At 41.9% G+C, this 25,236-nt stretch overlaps 3 protein-coding genes across 25 annotated transcripts; all 3 read left to right on the top strand.

Moving 5' to 3' along the window:
- Nucleotides 1-831: 831 nt before the first annotated feature.
- LOC108165111 (serine-rich adhesin for platelets-like) lies at nt 832-7,915 on the top strand. Of its 22 annotated transcripts, none has more exons than XM_033395121.1 (7): nt 863-1,123; nt 1,210-1,254; nt 1,337-1,430; nt 1,503-1,828; nt 2,113-2,388; nt 2,497-3,864; nt 3,973-7,915. In XM_033395121.1, the coding sequence occupies exons 1-7, from the start codon at nt 1,054-1,056 to the stop codon at nt 7,791-7,793; spliced, it is 6,000 nt and encodes a 1,999-aa protein (XP_033251012.1). In that variant the 5' UTR covers nt 863-1,053; the 3' UTR covers nt 7,794-7,915. The 22 variants fall into 22 exon arrangements, with proteins under 22 accessions (XP_033251079.1, XP_033251073.1, XP_033251065.1 ...); XM_033395108.1 differs by having other exon boundaries at nt 2,113-2,580; nt 2,665-3,864; XM_033395136.1 differs by having other exon boundaries at nt 2,113-3,216; nt 3,409-3,864.
- A 1,132-nt stretch (nt 7,916-9,047) lies between these two features.
- On the top strand, nt 9,048-10,017 carry LOC108151223 (uncharacterized protein CG1552). Of its 2 annotated transcripts, none has more exons than XM_017279720.2 (3): nt 9,048-9,293; nt 9,374-9,527; nt 9,689-10,017. In XM_017279720.2, the coding sequence occupies exons 1-3, from the start codon at nt 9,146-9,148 to the stop codon at nt 9,939-9,941; spliced, it is 555 nt and encodes a 184-aa protein (XP_017135209.1). In that variant the 5' UTR covers nt 9,048-9,145; the 3' UTR covers nt 9,942-10,017. The 2 variants fall into 2 exon arrangements, with proteins under 2 accessions (XP_017135209.1, XP_017135217.1); XM_017279728.2 differs by having other exon boundaries at nt 9,053-9,293; nt 9,374-9,488.
- Nucleotides 10,018-17,365: 7,348 nt separating this feature from the next.
- Nucleotides 17,366-18,428, top strand: LOC108164869. Its single transcript, XM_033393913.1, has 3 exons — nt 17,366-17,490; nt 17,548-17,675; nt 17,734-18,428. Exons 1-3 carry the CDS (start codon nt 17,442-17,444, stop codon nt 18,160-18,162), a joined length of 606 nt encoding a protein of 201 aa, XP_033249804.1. The 5' UTR covers nt 17,366-17,441; the 3' UTR covers nt 18,163-18,428.
- The last annotated feature ends 6,808 nt before the right edge of the window (nt 18,429-25,236 follow it).

Raw genomic sequence — 25,236 nt, 5'->3', positions numbered from 1 at the left:
GACGAATCCGTACTCCATCCAAAAAGGTTCAAAATGCGCTGGATGCCGTATTGCAGGACATTGAAGATAACGGATATATGACAGCCCGGCTGAGTTGCAAAAATGTATTAATTAAATTTGTAAAACATTAGAATTGCTGTGACAGAATGGCAACAACGAGGACTGACCAGCTTTCTAGACACTATGATTCCGCTGCTTCCGTATTTGCGGTCTTTTGATATCCAACGAATCCTCGATCTTCCGAAACCTATGTTTATACAAGCGGTTTTATCGCCTTAGAGGTTTGACTTAATATTGAATATGTATAAACAGCGAAAAAACTACAGTTCTAGTCTGCATCGACCTACAAATTGTAGCTCGATATGTCCACGGGAAGTATTTTGGTTCGGTATCTGTATATACATATGTATGTACATATATGAGTATACATAAGTGCAACCACTGTGCAGTGGTGGGGAGTGGACAGAGGGAGAAGTTGGTGCTGCTCCAACGAATAAATATTCAGAATGCAATTACGCATGGAATTTTCTAGCACTTATCGAGTCGTCTTACACTCTTGTTGCTGCCACTTTTACTTGTTACTTGTTTTTGTTTTTATTTTTGTTGGTGTTGGTGTTGGTGTTGCTGTTGGTTTTGGTGTTGTTCGAGTTGCTGCTAAAAACTTATTTAACTTTTTACGATGTCATTTGGAAAAGTTTGTAATCATTTTCGGTAGTGCTTACTTCAAAAGTGGCAAAGGAAAAGAAGCCAAGAAATTATTTATACGATTTTCAGACAGTTGAAAGCGTACACCCGAGTATAAATAAAACGCCTTTGCTACCGGGACGTCTTATTCTGTTTCCAGTCGGGCCCCACATCACGGGGAGGAGCAAGATCAGAGAGGAAGCTGCTGGCAAACTCCTAGCGAGTCTCTCCAACTCCCAGTCGAACTTTCAAAAATTGTGTTTCCACTTCCGTGCTTTCCGTTTTCTTTTCGGGCTTTGGCCGCAGCTGTGGATATTCATTTAGGCGCTTGCCGCTTGCCGCTTGCAGCTTGCACTCAAGAAGGCTGACATGCAACTTATACTTTTCATTCCGCTGCTGCTCGTGGTAGCCGCCGTCGGTGGCACTTGCAGCGCAGCAAGTTAGAAACAGTCTTTCATGGGAGTCTGCCAACTAGCTGCCTCCCGAAATATGCCACGCTTCTCTCTGATATTTATATATTCACAGGTTCGCAGCCGCAGTCGTACTACTGCAAGCGATATGAAGCCGCTGGTAAGTGCCCAATCCACAACAGCAGCTGCCACCGAAAACTTTTGCCACTAATCCTCTGCACTCCCACCTCCCACAATTATAGTGCAAAGCTCCCAGCATTGGTGCGAGAAACAGATTGGCATATTTTCCGCCTATTTCCTGTGCCTATTCAGCTGCAGCAACAGACACCAATTGAGGTGGGTGAAACTTATGCCATCTCCGTCCAGTATCTCCCAAGAAGCTTACAACTACTTTCCGTTACGTCCTAGCATTTTCGATTGCCATTTCCGCATCAAGGAAAAGAACAGCTATCCACTGTGCAATGATCTATACTGCAGCGCCGTGAGCATGCCCTTGCCCCCCCAGCCGACCACCACAACGCCACCACCAACAACAGAGGCATACACTATTTGGCCATCGACAGTAAGTATACAACAATCCACCGAGGGAGTTTCCGACAGTTTAGCGACCGGAAACGGTACAACCAACGCTTCGATCTCCAGTACGCCATTAGCGACCTCAAAGGACTCAACAAGTGGTGAAAGCACCTCCAAAGCACCCGCTACAACAGTGTCAACAAGTCAAACCCAAAAAGGTATCGCCATATAAACGACAAAAAATTACATAACCACATAAAGCAAAGGGACAGCAGTCGGGGCATCTCATCAGCAGATAGTTCATTGGGTACAATATAATTTTCTGTAGTAAAGACAACAGTTAGCTGCGAACAGTTAATAAAAGATATAACAACGAACTCACAAGCATATACAAATTTTAAAAGCACTATCAGATACAACCACAGATGTACCTCATAAAAACGATGAAACATTAAAACATCAACAGACTCACTAATAGACTCAACAGAATATTTAACATTAGATGCATTTACAGATGCAGCAACAAGCGAACCATCAGATACATCAACCATCTCACGAATAGACTCAACAGAATATACAACATCAGATGCACTTACGGATGCAGCAACAGATGAACCATTAGATACATCCACCGTCTCACGAATAGACTCAACAGAATATACAACATCAGATGCACTTACGGATGCAGCAACAGATGAACCACCAGATGCATCAACAGTCTCACGAATAGACTCAACAGAATATACAACATCAGATGCACTTACGGATGCAGCAACAGATGAACCATCAGATACAGCAACAGATGAACCATCAGATACATCAACCGTCTCACGAATAGACTCAACAGAATATACAACATCAGATGCACTTACGGATGCAGCAACAGATGAACCATCAGATGCATCAACAGTCTCACGAATAGACTCAACAGAATATACAACATCAGATGCACTTACGGATGCAGCAACAGATGAACCATTAGATACATGCACCGTCTCACGAATAGACTCAACAGAATATACAACATCAGATGCACTTACGGATGCAGCAACATATGAACCATCAGATACAGCAACAGATGAACCATCAGATACATCAACCCTCTCACGAATAGACTCAACAGAATATACAACATCAGATGCACTTCCGGATGCAGCAACAGATGAACCATCAGATGCATCAACAGTCTCACGAATAGACTCAACAGAATATACAACAGCAGATGCACTTACGGATGCAGCAACAGATGAACCATCAGATACAGCAACAGATGAACCATCAGATACATCAACCCTCTCACGAATAGACTCAACAGAATATACAACATCAGATGCACTTCCGGATGCAGCAACAGATGAACCATCAGATGCATCAACAGTCTCACGAATAGACTCAACAGAATATACAACATCAGATGCACTTACGGATGCAGCAACAGATGAACCATTAGATACATCCACCGTCTCACGAATAGACTCAACAGAATATACAACATCAGATACACTTACGGATGCAGAAACAGATGAACCATCAGATGCATCAACAGTCTCACGAATAGACTCAACAGAATATACAACATCAGATGCATTTACGGATGCAGCAACAGATGAACCATCAGATGCATCAACAGTCTCACGAATAGACTCAACAGAATATACAACATCAGATGCACTTACGGATGCAGCAACAGATGAACCATCAGATACATCAACCGTCTCACGAATAGACTCAACAAAATATACAACATCAGATGCACTTACGGATGCAGCAACAGATGAACCATCAGATACAGCAACAGATGAACCATCAGATACATCAACCGTCTCACGAATAGACTCAACAGAATATACAACATCAGATGCACTTACGGATGCAGCAACAGATGAACCATCAGATGCATCAACAGTCTCACGAATAGACTCAACAGAATATACAACATCAGATGCACTTACGGATGCACCATCATATACAGCAACAGATGAACCATCAGATACAGCAACAGATGAGCCATCAGATACATCAACCGTCTCACGAATAGACTCAACAGAATATACAACATCAGATGCACTTACGGATGCAGCAACAGATGAACCATCAGATGCATCAACAGTCTCACGAATAGACTCAACAGAATATACAACATCAGATGCACTTACGGATGCAGCAACAGATGAACCATCAGATGCATCAACAGTCTCACGAATAGACTCAACAGAATATACAACATCAGATGCACTTACGGATGCAGCAACAGATGAACCATCAGATACAGCAACAGATGAACCATCAGATACATCAACCCTCTCACGAATAGACTCAACAGAATATACAACATCAGATACACTTACGGATGCAGAAACAGATGAACCATCAGATGCATCAACAGTCTCACGAATAGACTCAACAGAATATACAACATCAGATGCACTTACGGATGCAGCAACAGATGAACCATTAGATACATCCACCGTCTCACGAATAGACTCAACAGAATATACAACATCAGATGCACTTCCGGATGCAGCAACAGATGAACCATCAGATGCATCAACAGTCTCACGAATAGACTCAACAGAATATACAACATCAGATGCACTTACGGATGCAGCAACAGATGAACCATTAGATACATCCACCGTCTCACGAATAGACTCAACAGAATATACAACATCAGATGCACTTACGGATGCAGCAACAGATGAACCATCAGATACATCAACCGTCTCACGAATAGACTCAACAAAATATACAACATCAGATGCACTTACGGATGCAGCAACAGATGAACCATCAGATGCATCAACAGTCTCACGAATAGACTCAACAGAATATACAACATCAGATGCACTTACGGATGCAGCAACAGATGAACCATTAGATACATGCACCGTCTCACGAATAGACTCAACAGAATATACAACATCAGATGCACTTACGGATGCAGCAACATATGAACCATCAGATACAGCAACAGATGAACCATCAGATACATCAACCCTCTCACGAATAGACTCAACAGAATATACAACAGCAGATGCACTTACGGATGCAGCAACAGATGAACCATCAGATACAGCAACAGATGAACCATCAGATACATCAACCCTCTCACGAATAGACTCAACAGAATATACAACATCAGATGCACTTCCGGATGCAGCAACAGATGAACCATCAGATGCATCAACAGTCTCACGAATAGACTCAACAGAATATACAACATCAGATGCACTTACGGATGCAGCAACAGATGAACCATCAGATGCATCAACAGTCTCACGAATAGACTCAACAGAATATACAACATCAGATGCACTTACGGATGCAGCAACAGATGAACCATCAGATGCATCAACAGTCTCACGAATAGACTCAACAGAATATACAACATCAGATGCACTTACGGATGCAGCAACAGATGAACCATCAGATGCATCAACAGTCTCACGAATAGACTCAACAGAATATACAACATCAGATGCACTTACGGATGCAGCAACAGATGAACCATCAGATACAGCAACAGATGAACCATCAGATACATCAACCCTCTCACGAATAGACTCAACAGAATATACAACATCAGATGCACTTCCGGATGCAGCAACAGATGAACCATCAGATGCATCAACAGTCTCACGAATAGACTCAACAGAATATACAACATCAGATGCACTTACGGATGCAGCAACAGATGAACCATTAGATACATCCACCGTCTCACGAATAGACTCAACAGAATATACAACATCAGATGCACTTCCGGATGCAGCAACAGATGAACCATCAGATGCATCAACAGTCTCACGAATAGACTCAACAGAATATACAACATCAGATGCACTTACGGATGCAGCAACAGATGAACCATTAGATACATCCACCGTCTCACGAATAGACTCAACAGAATATACAACATCAGATGCACTTACGGATGCAGCAACAGATGAACCATCAGATACATCAACCGTCTCACGAATAGACTCAACAAAATATACAACATCAGATGCACTTACGGATGCAGCAACAGATGAACCATCAGATGCATCAACAGTCTCACGAATAGACTCAACAGAATATACAACATCAGATGCACTTACGGATGCAGCAACAGATGAACCATTAGATACATGCACCGTCTCACGAATAGACTCAACAGAATATACAACATCAGATGCACTTACGGATGCAGCAACATATGAACCATCAGATACAGCAACAGATGAACCATCAGATACATCAACCCTCTCACGAATAGACTCAACAGAATATACAACATCAGATGCACTTCCGGATGCAGCAACAGATGAACCATCAGATGCATCAACAGTCTCACGAATAGACTCAACAGAATATACAACAGCAGATGCACTTACGGATGCAGCAACAGATGAACCATCAGATACAGCAACAGATGAACCATCAGATACATCAACCCTCTCACGAATAGACTCAACAGAATATACAACATCAGATGCACTTCCGGATGCAGCAACAGATGAACCATCAGATGCATCAACAGTCTCACGAATAGACTCAACAGAATATACAACATCAGATGCACCTACGGATGCAGCAACAGATGAACCATTAGATACATCCACCGTCTCACGAATAGACTCAACAGAATATACAACATCAGATACACTTACGGATGCAGAAACAGATGAACCATCAGATGCATCAACAGTCTCACGAATAGACTCAACAGAATATACAACATCAGATGCATTTACGGATGCAGCAACAGATGAACCATCAGATACATCAACCGTCTCACGAATAGACTCAACAGAATATACAACATCAGATGCACTTATGGATGCAGCAACAGATGAACCATCAGATGCATCAACAGTCTCACGAATAGACTCAACAGAATATACAACATCAGATGCACTTACGGATGCAGCAACAGATGAACCATTAGATACATCCACCGTTTCACGAATAGACTCAACAGAATATACAACATCAGATGCACTTACGGATGCAGCAACAGATGAACCATCAGATGTATCAACAGTCTCACGAATAGACTCAACAGAATATACAGCAACAGATGAACCATCAGATACAGCAACAGATGAACCATCAGATACATCCACCGTCTCAAGAATAGACTCAACAGAATATACAACATCAGATGCACTTACGGATGCAGCAATAGATGAACCATCAGATGCATCAACAGTCTCACGAATAGACTCAACAGAATATACAACATCAGATGCACTTACGGATGCAGCAACAGATGAACCATCAGATACAGCAACAGATGAACCATCAGATACATCAACCGTCTCACGAATAGACTCAACAGAATATACAACATCAGATGCACTTACGGATGCAGCAACAGATGAACCATCAGATGCATCAACAGTCTCACGAATAGACTCAACAGAATATACAACATCAGATGCACTTACGGATGCACCATCATATACAGCAACAGATGAACCATCAGATACAGCAACAGATGAGCCATCAGATACATCAACCGTCTCACGAATAGACTCAACAGAATATACAACATCAGATGCACTTACGGATGCAGCAACAGATGAACCATCAGATGCATCAACAGTCTCACGAATAGACTCAACAGAATATACAACATCAGATGCACTTACGGATGCAGCAACAGATGAACCATTAGATACATCCACCGTCTCACGAATAGACTCAACAGAATATACAACATCAGATGCACTTACGGATGCAGCAACAGATGACCCATCAGATGTATCAACAGTCTCACGAATAGACTCAACAGAATATACAGCAACAGATGAACCATCAGATACATCCACCGTCTCAAGAATAGACTCAACAGAATATACAACATCAGATGCACTTACGGATGCAGCAATAGATGAACCATCAGATGCATCAACAGTCTCACGAATAGACTCAACAGAATATACAACATCAGATGCACTTACGGATGCAGCAACAGATGAATCATCAGATGTCCCATCAGATGACCCATCAGATGACCCAACAGATGTAATATCAGATGATTCATCAGATGCACCTATGAATACACCAGAAGAAAAACTGACAGATGCACATATCCATACAGAAGAAGATAATCGTACAAAGGCCGATACATCAGATGGAACAACAGATGCACCCGTAGCGACAGCAGAAGCATCTACCAGTAAAGAAATGAATTGATTTTTACTCACGAATCTTTGATCTTTAAATGAGGCATCTCTTGCTCCAGAAACGAAAGTGAATTACCGAATTAGCAGATTATAGTTATAGTCTGTAATCAATATACTTTAGTCCATCCATAATTTGAGTTTTGTATTTAAACTGGTGTTGGCAAACAACAAATCCGGTAAAGTTGCTGGTGCCACAACTAAGTTCCGGAAAATAGGTTTTAGCTACACGTAACTTGCGGATGGGGACTAATGAGATATAATCCAGCTCTCCTTCTCTCTCTTCCAAAGTACAACCCGTCGGTATATCTCTCGAGTGGAGAGATACATGCGCTATCTGCACTAGTCTAATGTGCGCCTGTACGCTTTGTAATAAAGGGAAGAGGTAGTAATGGGCTACCAATTGCTTGCACTATACTAAGTCAGCGCGAATTTTGGAAATTTGACCATACGACCAGTTGACATATTTAGTTGTTTGATCTTAAAATCTAATCAATTTCCTAATTTGGTGTATAGCGAAACCGAAAAAAGACCTTCGACTTAGTATCTGATACAAATATGTGACGATGTACATTGTATAAAGATTTAAGGTTCAGAACTAGCTAAGGGAATAAAGTTAATCCTAAAAACCAAAAATGTTAAAACCCTCTTGGCACTATCCATTAAAATTCCTAGGGTCAAGGTCAAGCGATGTCGATACGGCTTTATGTGAAGGTCTCATTTAAGAAATCACATTCAAGGTTAAAGGTAACTCTTGAATAGGTGTATACGTATAGGTATACATACCGTGAACATCAATTAAATACCATCAGATCTGTTTAGACCTTCCCCATTGAAATGGATGGATCCCTGTTTCCTTTAGTGAATCCATTCTAATGGTTCACTCAACTTGCACTTGACATTATTGCGCTTGTTGGGAAATAAACGATTATTATGACAAACTGTTTTAGTCCAATCTCTGGGGTTTGTTTCTCATGCGATATGACAAGGCATCAAATCGCAGTTGGACCTGGATTGGATTGGGGGCATTAATCACGGGCATCAGCTTGCCGGGCTGGAGCATGGGACATGGGCATGGGTAAAACGCAAAAATTTGCGTTGCAATGTTTTTCTTGATTTAATCAAGAGCCGTGGCACAAACGACAATTTAAAAAAATGAACCTGCACACACACAACGAGCACAGAGAAAAGACTGTCCGACGTTGCGTATACATAATGCCGACTAAATAATAGCTGTGCCACGCTCTGCTCGCTTTACTGATGTACTCTGTTCTGTTCTGTTCTGTTCTGCTCCGCTTTTTTCTCTAAGGGTCTGTGTGGTGTGAGCTTAGCGCGTAGTTTATACACGCCCGCCGAATCACAGAGATGTACAATTTGGAGAAGATCTGGGTCCTGCTGAGCCTGGCCCTCGTTGGCTGCCTGGGCTTTGGCCAGTTCCACATGAAGCACTACCAGATGCAGCGTAACTACAACGCCCAGGAGGACTCCGGGGAGAACGACAACAGCGTGCTGCGTGAGTGCTCAATTACGGGTGTCCGGCTGCTCTGTCCGGGCTCCGACTCAAACTGACTGTGTTTGTTTGTTGTTGTACAGGAACCTTCCGCCGCTGCATGTGGGAGCAGTCAAAGTTCCTACCACGCCGCCTGGTCTTGCTCAGCCTGTGCTCCAATCTATTTTGCGAGAACAACCACATAATACCCCGTTCCAGGTCTATTTTCGTAGTGGAAAAAGTGTCTAGACCGAATGAGTAGTTGACCAATTTAATTATATACATACATATATACTCGTACCTAGATCTGCATGTGCATCCCACCATCCTGCATGAGCACTTCCAAGCCATTCTTTTAACCATTCTAAGCCAAACGAATCTGAACTAATACCTTATCCCATGCCCAACGTTTCCTCCAGCTGCCTGGACATTCTGCCCGACGAATGTGAGCAGGGCGACGAGGAGGAGCTCATGTACAAGCCCTTTCCCGACTGCTGTCCCGTGTACTGCAATCTGAAGCGGCGTATGCAGCGTTTGCGCTCCATGCACTTCCGCCACCGCATGTTACGCAACATGCAAGAAGGATCCACTGGAGCCGGCGGCGGAGGCGGTTCGGGAGGCGACGGCCCTGCTAACTCCCTTCTCAGCGAGTTTGTCTACAACAACTATTAGAGAATGGAGTTATTCTGCGATTTGTGAAATTGTAAACTTAGATCCTTGAATTATAGGCATTTTGTCTTCAAATCCCGCCCTCTGACTCTACTTATTTTGTACTCGGTCTAGACAAGCCCTCGAAAGGGTCGCCGAATTTTTTTTCTGTGTGACATGAGCCGTGCTCAAGTAGTTTGGCTACAGGCCCTTCACTCGAGTCTAGATTGCCCAATTAGTGATTTTTTGAAGTCACAAGTTCAACTCCCTCAATGCTTTTTTTTCGGTTCTTCCTGGCCCCCATATCAGGGCATAAGTGTAAAAATACCCCTGAACACTGCTTTCTGTTTCATATTATCGGCTTAACACTTTTAACGCGTAGATGCAGTAGATGCGGGAAGCTGGCTTCAGTCTTCTTTTGTAGCTGCGAACAAACAACAAATTTTATTTAAATAAACATGAATTTTGGTATTCAGCACCGAGTAGAGCATTCTCCCTCCTAATCTCTGATGTTGTTCCTCTTTTCTACCCTTTTTCACTACTAATCGTGGCATTCTTGCCATTTCCGCTCTGGGGCACTGACGAAAATACGTATAAGAAAGATATTCGAGGAAAGAAAACCTTTCAAATAAGTTTCAATAAGACAATAATTGTGTGTATACAATATTTTTTGGTTTACCGACACGGAAACACGCAATAGTCTGGATGCTTTTAACCGAAATTTTCACTCGTACGGATGCCCGTTCTTCCTCAGTCATATTCGAAAGCCGTCTTCTCGATTCTTCTCTGTTGCTGAAACCTGGATGCGAAGAGCATTCAACCGGGCAATCGTATTGAACACTGCTCGATACAAGTTATCCCTTGATGCCTTTCTTCTTACGCGTCGAATATTTTCTTTTTCATGAACTTGAATTTGGAATACTAAAATTGCGATTTTCTGCGGTCCTGTTTCCAAATATGTATACATGTAGCCTATAACCATCCTGTGAATTAATTTTACATAACACAATGTCAGCTCAATTGGTGCAGGACTTTTCGAGTTTTTATATGAGCTACAAAACCAACAGAGCATTTTTATACCCGATCCTTAAAGAGAGTACAGTGGTATATTAGATTTGTGGTGAAAGTGGATGTGTTTAACACCCAGAATGACCCCACAAAACATATATATTGATCAGCATCATTTGCCGAGTCGATATAGCTACGTCTGTCTGTCCGTCCATAGAGCTAGAACAATTAAATTTTGTATCCAGACTCCTGTGATACCGCACTGTTATAAGTGTATTTCAAAAATACCGCACAAAAGAAGAAAATCTGTGACATCCAAAATTTAAAAAATACGAGAAAATCAAACATATAGAGTAGAAAATGACCATTTCTACCAGACTGTTGGATCTGGATTAGATCCAGATAAAGCCAGAATGAACCAATCAAATCGCAGTGGCTACGCAACTCCTTCCGCGCGCTTACTCATTTCCTCTCTTTTACACACTGACTTTTATTTGAAGCATGACATTTTGTGCAAGGATCCAGTTGAAGAGTTGATTGTTATACAATCTAGGATGAATACAATGCACAGTTTATGGGGAAAGTGGATAGGATTTTTAGGTCTTGTGTGGTTTGCATTTTGAGCGACGCGAACTTTTGGAAGAAAGAAGGGTATTTGAATGTAATTGAAAAATCGAATGGGCCTTTGCAAACGTATCATATTGACCATATTGGACCGATGGAGTTGAGTAAGAAAGAGAATTACCACGTTTAAGTATGTGTCAACGAATGAAAAGGGTCGTCACAGCCATGTTAAACAAGTTTGGCGCAGAAGATCCGAAAGCCTGGTACAAACATGTTGGCAGGATACAGTCGTTTATAAACTTCACTTCTCCGAGAAGTGCCAAGATATCTCCATTCAAGACTTTGACGGGCAAAACAAATAGGCAAATGAGTATTACGGTGATTTGGTAAAACTTGTAGAGGATCAGTATATTTTACAGCAGCAGCAGGAACAAGAAGAGATCTTTACATTCATCTAATTAACACGATCAAAAAATATTATAGTCCAATGAATAATACGATGACGTGTGGTGCACCTCTTTACGGAGTATCTGGAGCAGATTTTTACTTACTTATCGGATTAAACATGGGCCGTATTCAAAAGACTTGCATTTTTGTATATTATATAACATATTCTTTCAGTGTGAATAATCTAATGAATATTCTAATAATATTCTCTTAAAGAGAAACCCAATGAAAAAAACCTATACAATGGGCAGCTAGCTCTGAGTTCGCACTACTTATTTTGGACAAATCAGTAATGCCTCTCTCAGAAAAAATACTCTACTTTGCCGAAAGATCAAGGACATCCAGCGATGTTTTAGCATTACTCCATTATACGAGGCCATGCAAGAAATACGATATTATTGTCATTAAGTCGGATATGTATTTAAAAAACGTCGCTGTTCCTTACCAACATTGCTCGAATCCAACATTGATTTACTTTGAACGAGTATGATTAGATGGGCTCAGCACAAATCGATGCATGCATGTCATTCCCATGGAGCCGTACCAGACAGGGTATTTGAGCTAAGCACATCTCCAGTTTTGGGCTTCCCCTTCTGGGTTTTTGTTTAATTTTTGTCCCTGGTAATAATATGGGCTATGTGCATGTGCCTGGCATGAGTACACATATGTGTAGCGCCACCCAATATATTTGTGGACATGTGATTGTAGATCTATCTACATATGTGTAGCCATGTACTCGTATCTGCATGAGGGCACATTTTTGATGGTTATAAAAATGCAATGCAGTCATAGTACATAATAGTGCTTTTGCCAAGCTTTGGACTTGGGACTCTTGGGACAGCTTATCTAGGGGGCCTTGCTCCACTCCTCCACCTTATACCCGCTACTGACAAAGACCCCAAAGACAAAGGAAAATGAAAAGTATGATAGCTTAAAGCCTTACTCTAATTTAAGTGAAGCTGCATTAAAGTTGTTTTTGAGATAAACAGTGCGCAGCAATCTTTTTGACAGCTTCTCTTAGCCCCGCACCAGCTGTCAGGCGACCTTTGGCGTCACGAAGGAAACTTCTGATGAAAATGTCTGTTAATTACTAATATTGTCCGAGTTCTGCTTGTCGGCGACACTATCCCAGCAGCTTTTTTTCGTTTCGTTCACACCGGGCCTCTGCCCGAAATTATTGAGTTGTCTGAGCACTTCGATTTGTATCCTAACATTCTTCAGCAGAAAATTGCCAAGACCAGTGAAAGAGAGGAAGATAGAGCAAGAGTTAGGAAGGGAAAAAAAAAACCAAATAACTTCAAAAGTTGAAGTTCGAAATCAATAACGACGAGACAGATTTGTTGAACTCGGGAGTCGGAGTGTGGGTCTTAAAAGCTAAGAGAAGGCGACTCCGCCTCGACTGACAGTGGGGCCTACGTGCATTTCAGCTTGAAAATATTATCATGAAATAAACTATTGATGCGACTTCTATTCTTTAGATCTATAATGAATCAGGGTACAAGGACTAAATATTGATGGTGCTGAGCTGAGTTGTAATTCGCAATACATACGCTAAAAAAAAACACTTGTTTGCCCGCTCATTCCTAATAGTGACACCTAATGGATGTGTAGCCAATGGCCTTTGCAAAATTTTGTAATACACTTGTGCAGGTGCGATATCACAGGAGTGTGGATACCAAATTTGGTTGCTCTAGATCTTGTAGTCTCTGAGAACTAGGCGCTCATAGGGACGGACACACGGACAAAAACACATGGCTCTAACGACTCCGCTTTTTATGCTGATCAAGAATATACATATATACTTTATGGGGTCGGAAACATTTCATTCTGGACTTTCCCCACAGATCTATACTCTTTTTGAGTATCGGGTATACAAATTAAAAAACAAAGATGCATTACCATTCAATTGACACCATTACCAGAGCAATTGACTTACCCATTCCTACACTCTAACTAGCCATATCCCAGCCCAACTTTCACCCCACACCGGGCCGGACTAAGGTGTCACTCGATCCGTGCCGGGAGTCAGCTTGGCTGGGGGCCTGTAGGGCATGTTATAAGGATGACCTATTCGGGCAACGTGGATCTCTACTCGGACGGATCCAGCCCCTCTTAGCAAATTGTGGGCTCACAGTGGAATAGTTTAAAAACCAAACAAAACAAAACACAAATGAGTCTGTCACCCCCCAATTGCCAACGGGGAGCAATCCCGAACAGGGAAAGCCAGCGGGCCAAGGACCTAACTCCCTCCATAGCAGAGGAAAGCCTGCACGGGGAAAGGCGCTGAAACAAACCCTCAAAACCGACACGTTGGTAGAGTGGCTATGCAATCCTGCGGCTGCCCTACCCTCTGGTAAAGTTGCGGGGGACAATATGGAGTCGCTATCCCCGATTGAAGCATCTAAAGGGAGCTCAACTTCGGCTTCAGCTTAGTGACCATAAATATCTGTAAGTCGGACGAACCGGCCTAGGCCCGTCCTGCCCAACCCAGTCGAGCTGGGCGTTGCCTCGGAGATCGAAGCACCCGACCACGAGCTCGTCATTGCTGCGGGACTTCGGAGCAATGTGTCGTGGTGACATCTCTGACGACACAGATGACGACACTACTGTGGTGGAGAGCTCAAAAGATGTCTCTGAGACCTCTGCAGAGAAATCGCCACCACTGTAAATCAGCATCCGCTGCGCCAAATAGTCGGCTGGGACGCGAGCGGAGCCGACCATAAAATCAACTCATGTTTCCAATAGAGAATTTCCCAGATAATCGGACAGTTTTTCATGAATCGGCAAATAATTGTTCTCTGGAAACATTAAGATTATTAGATGTTACTTCCAATGTGCATGATTATTTTACAGAAATAAAAAATTAGAAAAAGTTATATAACAAGCCAGGCTCCGTTTTTCATGTTCACAAAAGTTGTCCGCATTACTTTTGAATACACATAAATTGGGGCCCCCATTTTCACAACCCGCAAGATTTCTTACTTTTCATAATTACTTTTGATACAACAAAACAAATCTTATTTTCAAAAGGAAACCTGACTTTTTGATGCATTAGTGTAAACTTGACACCTAAATCAGGGAAAATTAACTTGTGCTTTATTTATATATATATAATTTATTCTTAACACAATCTCCAATTTGGATAGGAAATAATTGGGCAACTCCTTTTTTCGTTTTGGTGGAAACAGATGGCTCAGTCTGCTTTGGTTATTGATTTGGTTTATTAATCCAAAAATATAACAATATTTTTTTTTTTAACAGGAAAATATGCACCCGAACAAAATTAAACTTTGACACTTAATTGTTAAGCTTCCAGACGTCGTAGCACTTTGTACTAATGCAAACTACATTTGGCACTTTTTTCTATCTAATAAAGTTTGTTTAATGAAAGTATTATATTTCGTTAAGAAGTTACTAATTTAGCAAGATGAAATGCCGCAGGCGCCAGACAAGGTCTGTGGAGTAGCGAAGAACGGCTACAAGTTGAAGTAAGAAAGAAGTGGCACCGTGTAAAGAAGTGGCGTACGCGAACGACGTTGTCATTATCTTTTCGGGGAAGTACCATCAAATGCTATACGACGTAATGACTGCAAGGCTCGCACGACTGGAAGCTAATCACACGAAAACAGAACAAGTGCTATTATAAAATATGTTCAAGACTCCACCCCTCATCACCCAACACTAAATTGAGGCTCTACTTTAGCGACAGTGCCAGTTACTTAGGGTTGGCAATTGACAGAAGCTTAATTGGAAAGAAAGAGTGAAGAAAGCCACGACAGCCATCTACACATGCGAAATAGCCTTTGGCTTAAAATAAGGCATGGGCCCAAGCATAATCCAATGGGTATCTCTATCGATAGATAGACCAATACTGCTCTACGGAGTCCCAGCGTGGTGGCCACCAAACATCTGCGCGCGCTCTTCATCAGTGAAGCTCTCCGCACCACCTCAAATTATTCGCTAAATGGCATTCTAAGCAGGCAGAAATGGCAGCAATTTGTCTAAAAGACTCCGACCAATGGCCACCATAGCACATAGGTCACTCATCACTCATGAAACAACAGCAATATTGACCCACAGAAACGGACTACGGCGTTCCAAAGGAGTACGCAGATACCCCCTTTGAAAAAACCATCCCCCACAGAGACAACTGTCTCGAGAAACCTTCAGGCCCAGATGGGGCCATAAACATATTCACAAATGGATCCAAGATGTACAAAAAGGTCGGAGGAGGAATAAAAATGCGTCTTCCAGGCGGATGTCATATCAACCAGGGAAACTGCCTTCAGGCAGTTACCGTTAGGCAGCTAAGCTGCGATCAAATCATTACGTGTGATTTCATCGAACTCGGCCACCGTGGGAATCTGCCGCAAATATCATCACGAAATTGCTCAGAAATTTGTAATTATGCTAATATGGGCTCCGGGACACAAAAACAGTGAAGGCAACTGTATAGCAGACGAGCTGGCCAGATCTGGCCAGATCTGGCACAACGATCCCCCTTCTCCAAATAATTGCAGCGCAGTCATAGCACACGTATTGGGCATTGGCCAATAGGTACCCATGCAAACGTAGTCCACCTCTAAGCAGAAAAAGGCTACATTTGGTCTCACTCAATGTCCAGAAGAGGTGCCAGACAGATTGAAAACTTCATAAAAGCATCCGTATGGGATAGTTGCTGACATCGCGTCCCCCGATAAAGGGAAGAGCGAAGATCCCAAGAAGATCCCACAACGCATGATGCAATTATACAAGGTGGTCTCGTCGGGAGCCGAAGTTCGTTCGTGTTGTCCCTTATCGTCAGTGCATGCTTGCTTGTTGATGATGAAGGTTGTTTACGGACGAATATTTTGATATATTCTTAGCCCTTATGTCCCGACAACCACAAAATTATAAAAAGCATATAAAAAAAATACCACAGAATTAGAAGTAATCTTTATATATTATGTAAAAGAACATTTTAATATAACTAAAAATGTTGAAGAAAAATTATTAATGGCTGCATAAAATTTAAATATTAATATATCAGTAAAATCATTTTATTTTAAAATTTTAAAACCCACGGGCCTGTTAAGGGTTAATCAACATCAACATATACCGTCTCACTCACACTCACTATACTATGTGCCCTTCACTCGCACTTATTGCTAGCATACGTTAAGGGACTAACTTTTGCCGACGAGACCACGTTGTATAATTGCATCATGCCACAACGGGCCGAAACCGGCCTAAGTGTGTTGGCCTAAGAGTTCCGGCTACTAGAGAGTCTGACAGCCGCCACTAGCTAACCTAACGTAAGCTAGATTGGCCGTTTCACCCATTCGCGCTCTAACTAAAACAGAATGTTCCAGCTGATTCCCAATGCCTACGGTCACACTTAGTTATGGTAACAATAAATAGCAGCTACGATAGGCAGCACACGAACTGCCGTTATGACAAACGAGCTGGCTTTTGTATTTATCGGTGTCTCTATTGTGTTTTGTGATTTTTCTAGATAAAAAGAAAATGAAATTGCGCAGCCAATCCTACCGCGAAATGGTTAAAATACTCAAAGGTACAGTGCACACAATCTGGTTTACACTCTTCTAAGATATCTATCTTTTACCCGCAGACGCTGGTGTCTATGAGGAAGGATTGCAAACTTCAGAGCTTAAGAAGCTTGCGCAGGACGTGGAAATGTCCACCATGGAGCAAATCGAGGCAAACCAGGAAAACCAGCAATTCGAAAGTGCCCGCAATGTATTTTGAGTGTACTTTGATCCATATGTGAAGTTGCTTTAGACGTGTTTTCTTGCAGGAGGGCGAGCTAGAGGTTAATTCATCGCACCCCGTGGAGCTCCACCAATCTACTGCCGACATGCTGCCGTCTGTGCTGACGCCTCGATTCTCGCTTGCGCCCATGGCTGGTGATGTGGGTGTGGATGTCTCGCAGCCTGATTGCGATAGTCCTTCCAGTGAGCCCCATCTGCTGACGCCTCGATTCTCGCTTTCGCCCATGGTTGGAGATGTGGGTGCGGATGTCTCACAGTCTGATTGCGATAGTCCTCCCAGTAAGCCCCTTCTGCTGACTGTTCGTGCAGTTGTACATCATGCCCTTGACTGGAGCCCCTCGGCCGAGCGTCAGACTGTACGCGAGCGCAGTGCAGACGGGAACAGCCGCGTACTCCGTTCGCATTCGAAGCGTGTCCAAACCAACAACAAAAACAATACCAACAGTAGCAACTAAATCAATGCAGATCATTCATCCCCATCCACTTTATAAATCTTTGTAATATTTGAGCTTCGCTTCTATCGCGGGGCATTCTTCCTCAGACGGAAGAACGTTTTCATCGGCTTTTCGCGTGCGTCCAGACAAGGGCCATTTCCCTAACCCTAAATTTCATCCGACACACTCAGCCCCGGCGATTAAATATAATTAAATATATGTGCAACTACGCTCTTATTGATGTTTCGATATGATAATTATAATTTGGATTTATATTAAGAAACTTAATAAAATCAAAAGGCCTTCAGTGGCAAATCAAAAATCCAAATCTAAAATAAACAACAAATGCCTCCCTGGCTTAAATCTAAACTAGTCATAGATTTATTTGAAATTTGTTTCCCGTCACCCACTTCTTTTGCAAATTAAAATCATGGGGCAGGTGTGTGATCCCCGGTCCAGGGGAAATATAGGTTAGGCTAGGATAGGTAGAGGCGGCTGCGAGGCTCGCTCGGGGCTCGGCACACTTAGGCCGGTTTCGCCCCAATGTTATGCCGCTTGGGATCATTCCCTTCCTGCAACTGAGACTTCATGTCAGCAGTTGCCCCAGCCAGATGCTCTTATAAAGTTTGCGATCTTCCTGGGACACAACGTAGACAACGTCGTTTAGAAAGGCAGAGCCTAAGTGTTGTAGCCCTTATTCTGCTGAGAGCTGGACAGGAGCAGAACAGGTGTTCCAATGTCTCCTCCTCGTCCTCGTCTCTGCAGCTGCGGCAGAAATCATTATGTGGGGCACCCAGCCTGTTAGCGTGGGTGCCTACTAGCCAGTGTCCTGTGAGGGAACGTATGACTGCGCTGCACCTTTCCCTGCCTAGTTTGCAGAGCTCAGAGGTGCGCTTTTTATCTATGGTCGTGCATGTTAGCCGAGTTATGCGACAACGTAACCCTACTCGCCACTTATCGTCTGTCAGTTGATTGTATTGCTCCTTTATGATAAGCTTACAGGTGGCCATAGGCTTACAAATATCCTTCTTATCTTGTAAAAGGGGTGTTGTCGTACCGTATGTAGTTTTCTATTATTATTATTATTAAATAATGCTAAAAGCTAGTTAAAACTAAATATTAACAAAAGTTGGAGCTATTGCTACTGAGGCCTTAGGCTCTAGGGTAATTGGATCAGATTTTATATGTACATCTATACAAAGATGTTGGGATGAGTATTTATTTACAGTATGCTCGGTTATATTTTGCCACGGATATTTTCGGTTTCTAGGAATTTGAGGATAGTTTTGGAATTTGAGTTGGTGGCGTTTGAGATAAGTTGCATGGGGTCGTTGTTATTAAATGAAAGGACCTTTGTGGGGAGAGTGAGGGGCAGGTGTATAGTATGTGTCGTATGCAGTGGAAATCTAGTTCAACATTTATTTATAATTTGTTAAGTTTAAAAAGCATAATTTGTTTATTTGAATATTCTAATAAATAGCATCGCAAGTCGCACAAGATAAGTTTCAGTGCCGAAAATTCCCTTTCAACGCAGACTTGTTGTTGAGACAACGAGCTTTTTCGCTGACTATGATTGTTCAATAATTTCACGAATTAATAATTTCCGAAAACGTTATAAATTTTATTATAGGTATTTTGTGTGTTGAGGGTGGCCGAAGATGCCAGAGCCTTTTTCAATAGTATTAGAGTGATACAATTGGATGAGGCAAGCGAGCCGATCTCGAGCCAAAGTAATAGATTGGGGACAAAAATGGTCTGTTCTCCAACTATATCAAGCGGTAACTGCTAGAGGAAAGAAAAGATAACAAGAGCGCGCATAGATAAAGACTAGATGATTAAATGAGAGCATGTTGCTGAGCGAGCATAGATAAAGCTACGCTTACGTTACGTTAGTTTAGTATAATGACCAAAATGGAAAGGAAAGTGAATTGATAGGCAATAGAACGATGGTACAAAATTTACACTCGGGCTTCGCCCGAACACTTGTGTTGCAGAAACACAATGGCACAGGTGGCCAATTGATACAAGCGGGGATATATGAATTTGTTCTTCTCCCAATAATTCATAATTTTTCGATTGATTTAAATTGGCTTCGGATCGGAACTGTTGATCTCATTTATTGCCAGCTGAACTTAATTTTTCTCGTCTTCGTCTGATTCCTTATGACCTAAAGCAACAGCAATGGAATTAAGGAACTCAACTAGTAACGAGCAAGTGCTCTGCGACGCGGTAGAAAACTGGCTTGTAGACGACAGCTCAATCATTGGAGTCAAAAACATTTGCATCCTGTGATCCAAGTAGATGGCTGAAGTAACCAATTCATGGCTTGCACTGTCAACGTGAGGTCTAGCCACATCTTGTAAAAATCGCAGAAAATATAGCTGTTCCATCTTAAGCTTTGTGTGGCAAAATATATCGCTTTTAGTGCTTCGACCAGTTCATTAGCTTCAGCCCCATCTTCTTCAGTCAATTTTAGCAAGTGATTAACGTGATTCTCACAGAAGTTCTTAAACAGAATAAGGGCAAGGAAGGTCGAGTTCCATCTCCTAGGAACGTTAATAGGGGGCTGGAGGTAAGCCTTAATAAAAAATAAACAAAAATTTCAGAATTAGGAGGGCGTTCGTCGCAAACGAAACATTGAAGTTAAATAATATACCTGTGGAAAAAAGTCCCCAATGCTTTAGCTTGCAAACTTTATTTATGAGAGTATTATTTTCAATTAAAATTGGGAAATAATTTTTATATTGCAATTTTTAGTTTACAACATATAAAAGTTACGGTCCTTGCTCAGGCTCAGGTCCTTTTCTGGCTGTATCTGAAATACTTTTTTTTCAGTTTTAGCTGCGCACACTGTAGATGAAATCGGAGCTGAAAGCCGAGCTGATCTGAGAGCTTTTTTCAGGCAGAATCAGCTGGCAGGTGCCCACATTGTCGGCTGATCTGATTGCTGAAAGCCGTAGTCTCTCTCTGTATCTCTTTTTAAGCGTTACCGATATGTTGCCGTAGCGCGTGTGTAAATTGTTGCGAAAATTTGCACATAAAGAAACTATTAAATGATATAAGGAAAATACCCAGAGAGATTTGGGTGTATGAGCAGCTTCGAAGGTTCCCAATAAAGTTTGCCGAATACGCAAGAATTCAGGTGGAGACCGACGATTACATTTTGAATAAAATTAAAACGCTAATTCAAAAGCATTAGGCATTCTTTCGAGAACCAATTGGACTCAACGAAAGACTTTTTGTTACATTGATGTAAGTAAAGGAAGCTTTATTTATTTGCATTGTTATACCCGATACTCAAAATGAGTATTGGGGTATATTAGATTTGTGGTAAAAGTGGATGTGTGTAACGTCCAGAAGGAATCGTTTCCGACCCCATAAAGTATATATATTCTTGATCAGCATCAATAGCCGAGTCGATTGAGCCCTGTCTGTCTATCTGTCTGTCCGTCTGTCCGTCCGTCCGTCTGTCCGTCCCCTTCAGCGCCTAGTGCTCAAAGACTATAAGAGCTAGAGCAACGATGTTTTGGATCCAGACTTCTGTGATATGTCACTGCTACAAAAATATTTCAAAACTTCGCCCCGCCCACTTCCGCCCCCACAAAAGACGAAAATCTGTGGCATCCACATTTTTAAAGATATAAGAAAACCAAAAACGCAGAATCGTAGAGAATGACCATATCTTTTAGACTGCAGAATCTGAATTGGATCGTACTATTATTATAGCCAGCATCAAGAAAACAATTTCATTTTTTCTCGCCCTGTCTCTCTCTAACACCCACGTAGCATAGGTGGCTTTGCTTAGAGTAAAACATTAGCGCCTAGATCTCAGAGACTACAAAAGCTAGAGCAACTAAATTTGGTATCCACACTCCTAACATATCGGACCGAGACAAGTTTGTTTCAACATTTCGCCACAACCCCTTCCGACCCCGCAAAGGACGAAAATCTGAGGATATTCACAAATCTCAGAGACTATTAAGGCTAGAGTAACCAAATTTGGTATCCGCACTCCTGTTAGATCTCACTATAAAACGTATATCTCAAAATTTCGCCCCACCCCCTTCCGCCCACACAAAGGACGAAAATCTGTTTCATCCACAATATTGCAGATTCGAGAAAACTAAAAACTCAGAATCATAGATAACGACCATATCTATCAGATTGCTGAATCTGGATGAGATCGGATAATTTTTATACCCAAAAGGAACAAATCAATTTGCACTGGCTAGGCAGCGCCCGACGTCACGCTCAGACTGATTTTCTGTCTCTCTCGCACGCACTCTTTGTCGTGTCGTTTAATATTAGCGGCGTCTGCCGGAGGAGAGCCATACTGACTAAGTATCGGGTATAAATGTAGAGTTGCGGTGTCCGCAGCAACTCACAACGTTCCCACTCGTTTTGTTTTCGTTATATGTATGTTTGTACATATGAAGTAATTCTTTTGTATTCGATTAAATTTATTCTTATATTAAAATTAACAGAAAGTTGTGAGGGTCTGAGTCTGTGGTTTTGTAGGTCGGTTAATGGGGCGTAGCTGTGGGGAACGGCCTCCTTACTCCTCCGACACTTTCCTTTACCTCTCTGCTCTCCGTAGCTCCCGCACTATAATGGCGGCGAACTTAATGGTGGCATCCCACGCCTTGGGATCTGATACTATGAGTGGCACGATATCTCCAACGCGGATGCTGATGGCTCTCATACTCGAAGCGGTGGCACTCGAAGAAGACGTGATGGGCGTCATCCACGATACCTCGACCGCAAGATGGGCACCAGTCCTTCGTTTCGTGGCCAAACCGCTTCAGGTACGATCTGAAGCATCCGTGACCGCTCAGCATTTCTCTCCAACCACAGCTTGATGTATGGAATAAGCCTGTGGGTCCAGCGTCCTTTATTCGTCAGGAGATGGCAGACGATGTGGGAATCTCGTGCCTGCGTGATTCCTCGTGGAATGGCTGACTCTCGTGGGAGGGTCCCTGCGGGATAGCTTATACACCTCGGCCTTTTCTCTCACTTGCTCTGCTATTGGAACTAGTCCAGCGATGACCAGTGCTGCGTCGTCGGACAAAGTTCTAAACGCGCTGGCGATCCTGATAGCACATAAGCGGTGCTTTGCCTCGACCTCTCGCACCTTCGGCGCCTTGGACCGACCACTGTACGTGTACAGTGGGGCGCAAAAGTGAGTACATACTCATAATCACTGACTTTCGCCGCCCATAATAGCCAAACGAATAAAGCAAAGCAAAATAACTTTTTTCCCATATCAATACACTTTATTCTTAGCAAATAGGTAATAATAACAAAACGAAATGAGAAGTTTTCAAAGAGTGAAAAAGAAAAAAGCAAAAAAACTCGCATGTACTGTTTTGCACTTTTACAAAAATCAAAGAAAATAACATAGTATTAATATTTTGTCCATAGACCCTTATTAGCTATTACTTTATTTACACAGTTTGACATACTCTCTACCAAATTCTCAATAATAGCTTTTGGAATACGATTCCTTTCCAATTCTACGCGGCTCCAGAGATCGCCTAGGTTGGATGGGGCTGATTTGTACTGACCGAGCCGTCGTTTCACGATTGACCATAAGTTTTCAATCGGATTGAGGTCAGGACTTTGAGCTGGCCACTCCATCAGTTTAAAATTTTGATTTCCCAGCCATTCTCTAACAATTTTCGCAGTGTGCTTCGGATCCCCATCTTGTTGAAATGTTATTTGTGGTTCGGGATAAGCACATTTCTCCAGAAAATTGGGAAGATGGGCTTGCAAAATGTTTAAGTAGTCCTCTTTTCGCATGATACCATCTATTTTTTTGGTGAGGACCAACGTGCCACCATGTAAATCATCCCCAAACCATAATATTTCCACCGCCATGTTTAACAGTTTGCCTGACATGATGTCTTTGAAGTTTCTCTCCGGGCCTGCGCCAACAGTACCAACAGTAACATTTTTGTTTATGGCCATAGAAGCATTCTTTGGTGTTAGCAACTTATTTTTTCTCACTTCCGACATCATAAGTCTAGCGTCTGAGTCCGTTAACTTCTTAGGGCGGCCTCTTGCTTGAGGTTTGGGGACAGCATTTCGCCTTTTTATACCCGATACTCAAAATGAGTATCACTGTATGTAATTGAGTGTAATAAGAGTATGCATAATGTATAATATAAGAGAAAGGTTAATGGGTGTACATAAGAAACGACTAACAAAAAATATAAATTATTAAAATATATACAATTAGTCTTCGTCCAAATATTTCAGGACGACATTTTGAAAGTCAGTCCTCATCCGCAGTTTCTGGCTTGCTGACAGCGAGCTCGGCATCAACGGTATCAAACTTTTGAAAAATAGCAAATCGTCAGATTCTTTGTTATTGCTATTATTTTCTATTTTCTGTTCCAAAAGTTTCAGTTTTTTTTGTTCGATCTCAATAAGTTCATTGTCCATGTCTTTTTGTCGTTGTTTGGACGGTCCTGCCTTTTCGAAGTCATCTTTTGCGCTTCGCACCGTCATAATTTGAGTCATATTGTCAGGTTCAGTCTCGTACAATAAAGTACTAAATGTCATTAATTTTTCGTCCATTAGTTCGTCATATATGCCTCGTATATTTCCGCCGGCGTCTCCACCGAAATCATCCTTCAAAAAATGCATCAAATTGAAATATTTAAATTTCGAAACGTGAGACTCCGCTGCTGCTGCTCCTGATGCGAGTTTTGGCACATTTCGCTGAGCCTTGCGATATTCGTCTTTCAAATATTTAAATTTTTTTTTGCACTGCTCCGCTGCAAATAAAAAAAATATGGAATGTTTCAGATATTTGTCGACCAGTATTTCCACCATACTGCACAGAGCACAAAAAAATTGCGCATGTATTTTATGAAAAGTCGAGTTTTCTCAATGCAAAACATTGCCGAATAAAATGACCAAAAAATTCTGGCTCGTATTATTTTAATTATAAAAAATCATTATTGTCATATTTCCTAACTAAAACATACCACACTACTATTTCACCCTATTATTCTAAACTTGACTTTACAAAAATGTATCATCTAAATACTTAAATAAAAAATAGCTCAAATACATTTTGCCCCACTGTCT

The sequence above is a fragment of the Drosophila miranda genome, chromosome XL, assembly GCF_003369915.1.
Source record: "Drosophila miranda strain MSH22 chromosome XL, D.miranda_PacBio2.1, whole genome shotgun sequence".
In the NCBI taxonomy this organism is placed as follows: domain Eukaryota; kingdom Metazoa; phylum Arthropoda; class Insecta; order Diptera; family Drosophilidae; genus Drosophila; species Drosophila miranda.
The sequence above is the reverse complement of the archived record's forward strand: the minus strand, read 5'-3'. Positions and strand labels throughout refer to the sequence as shown.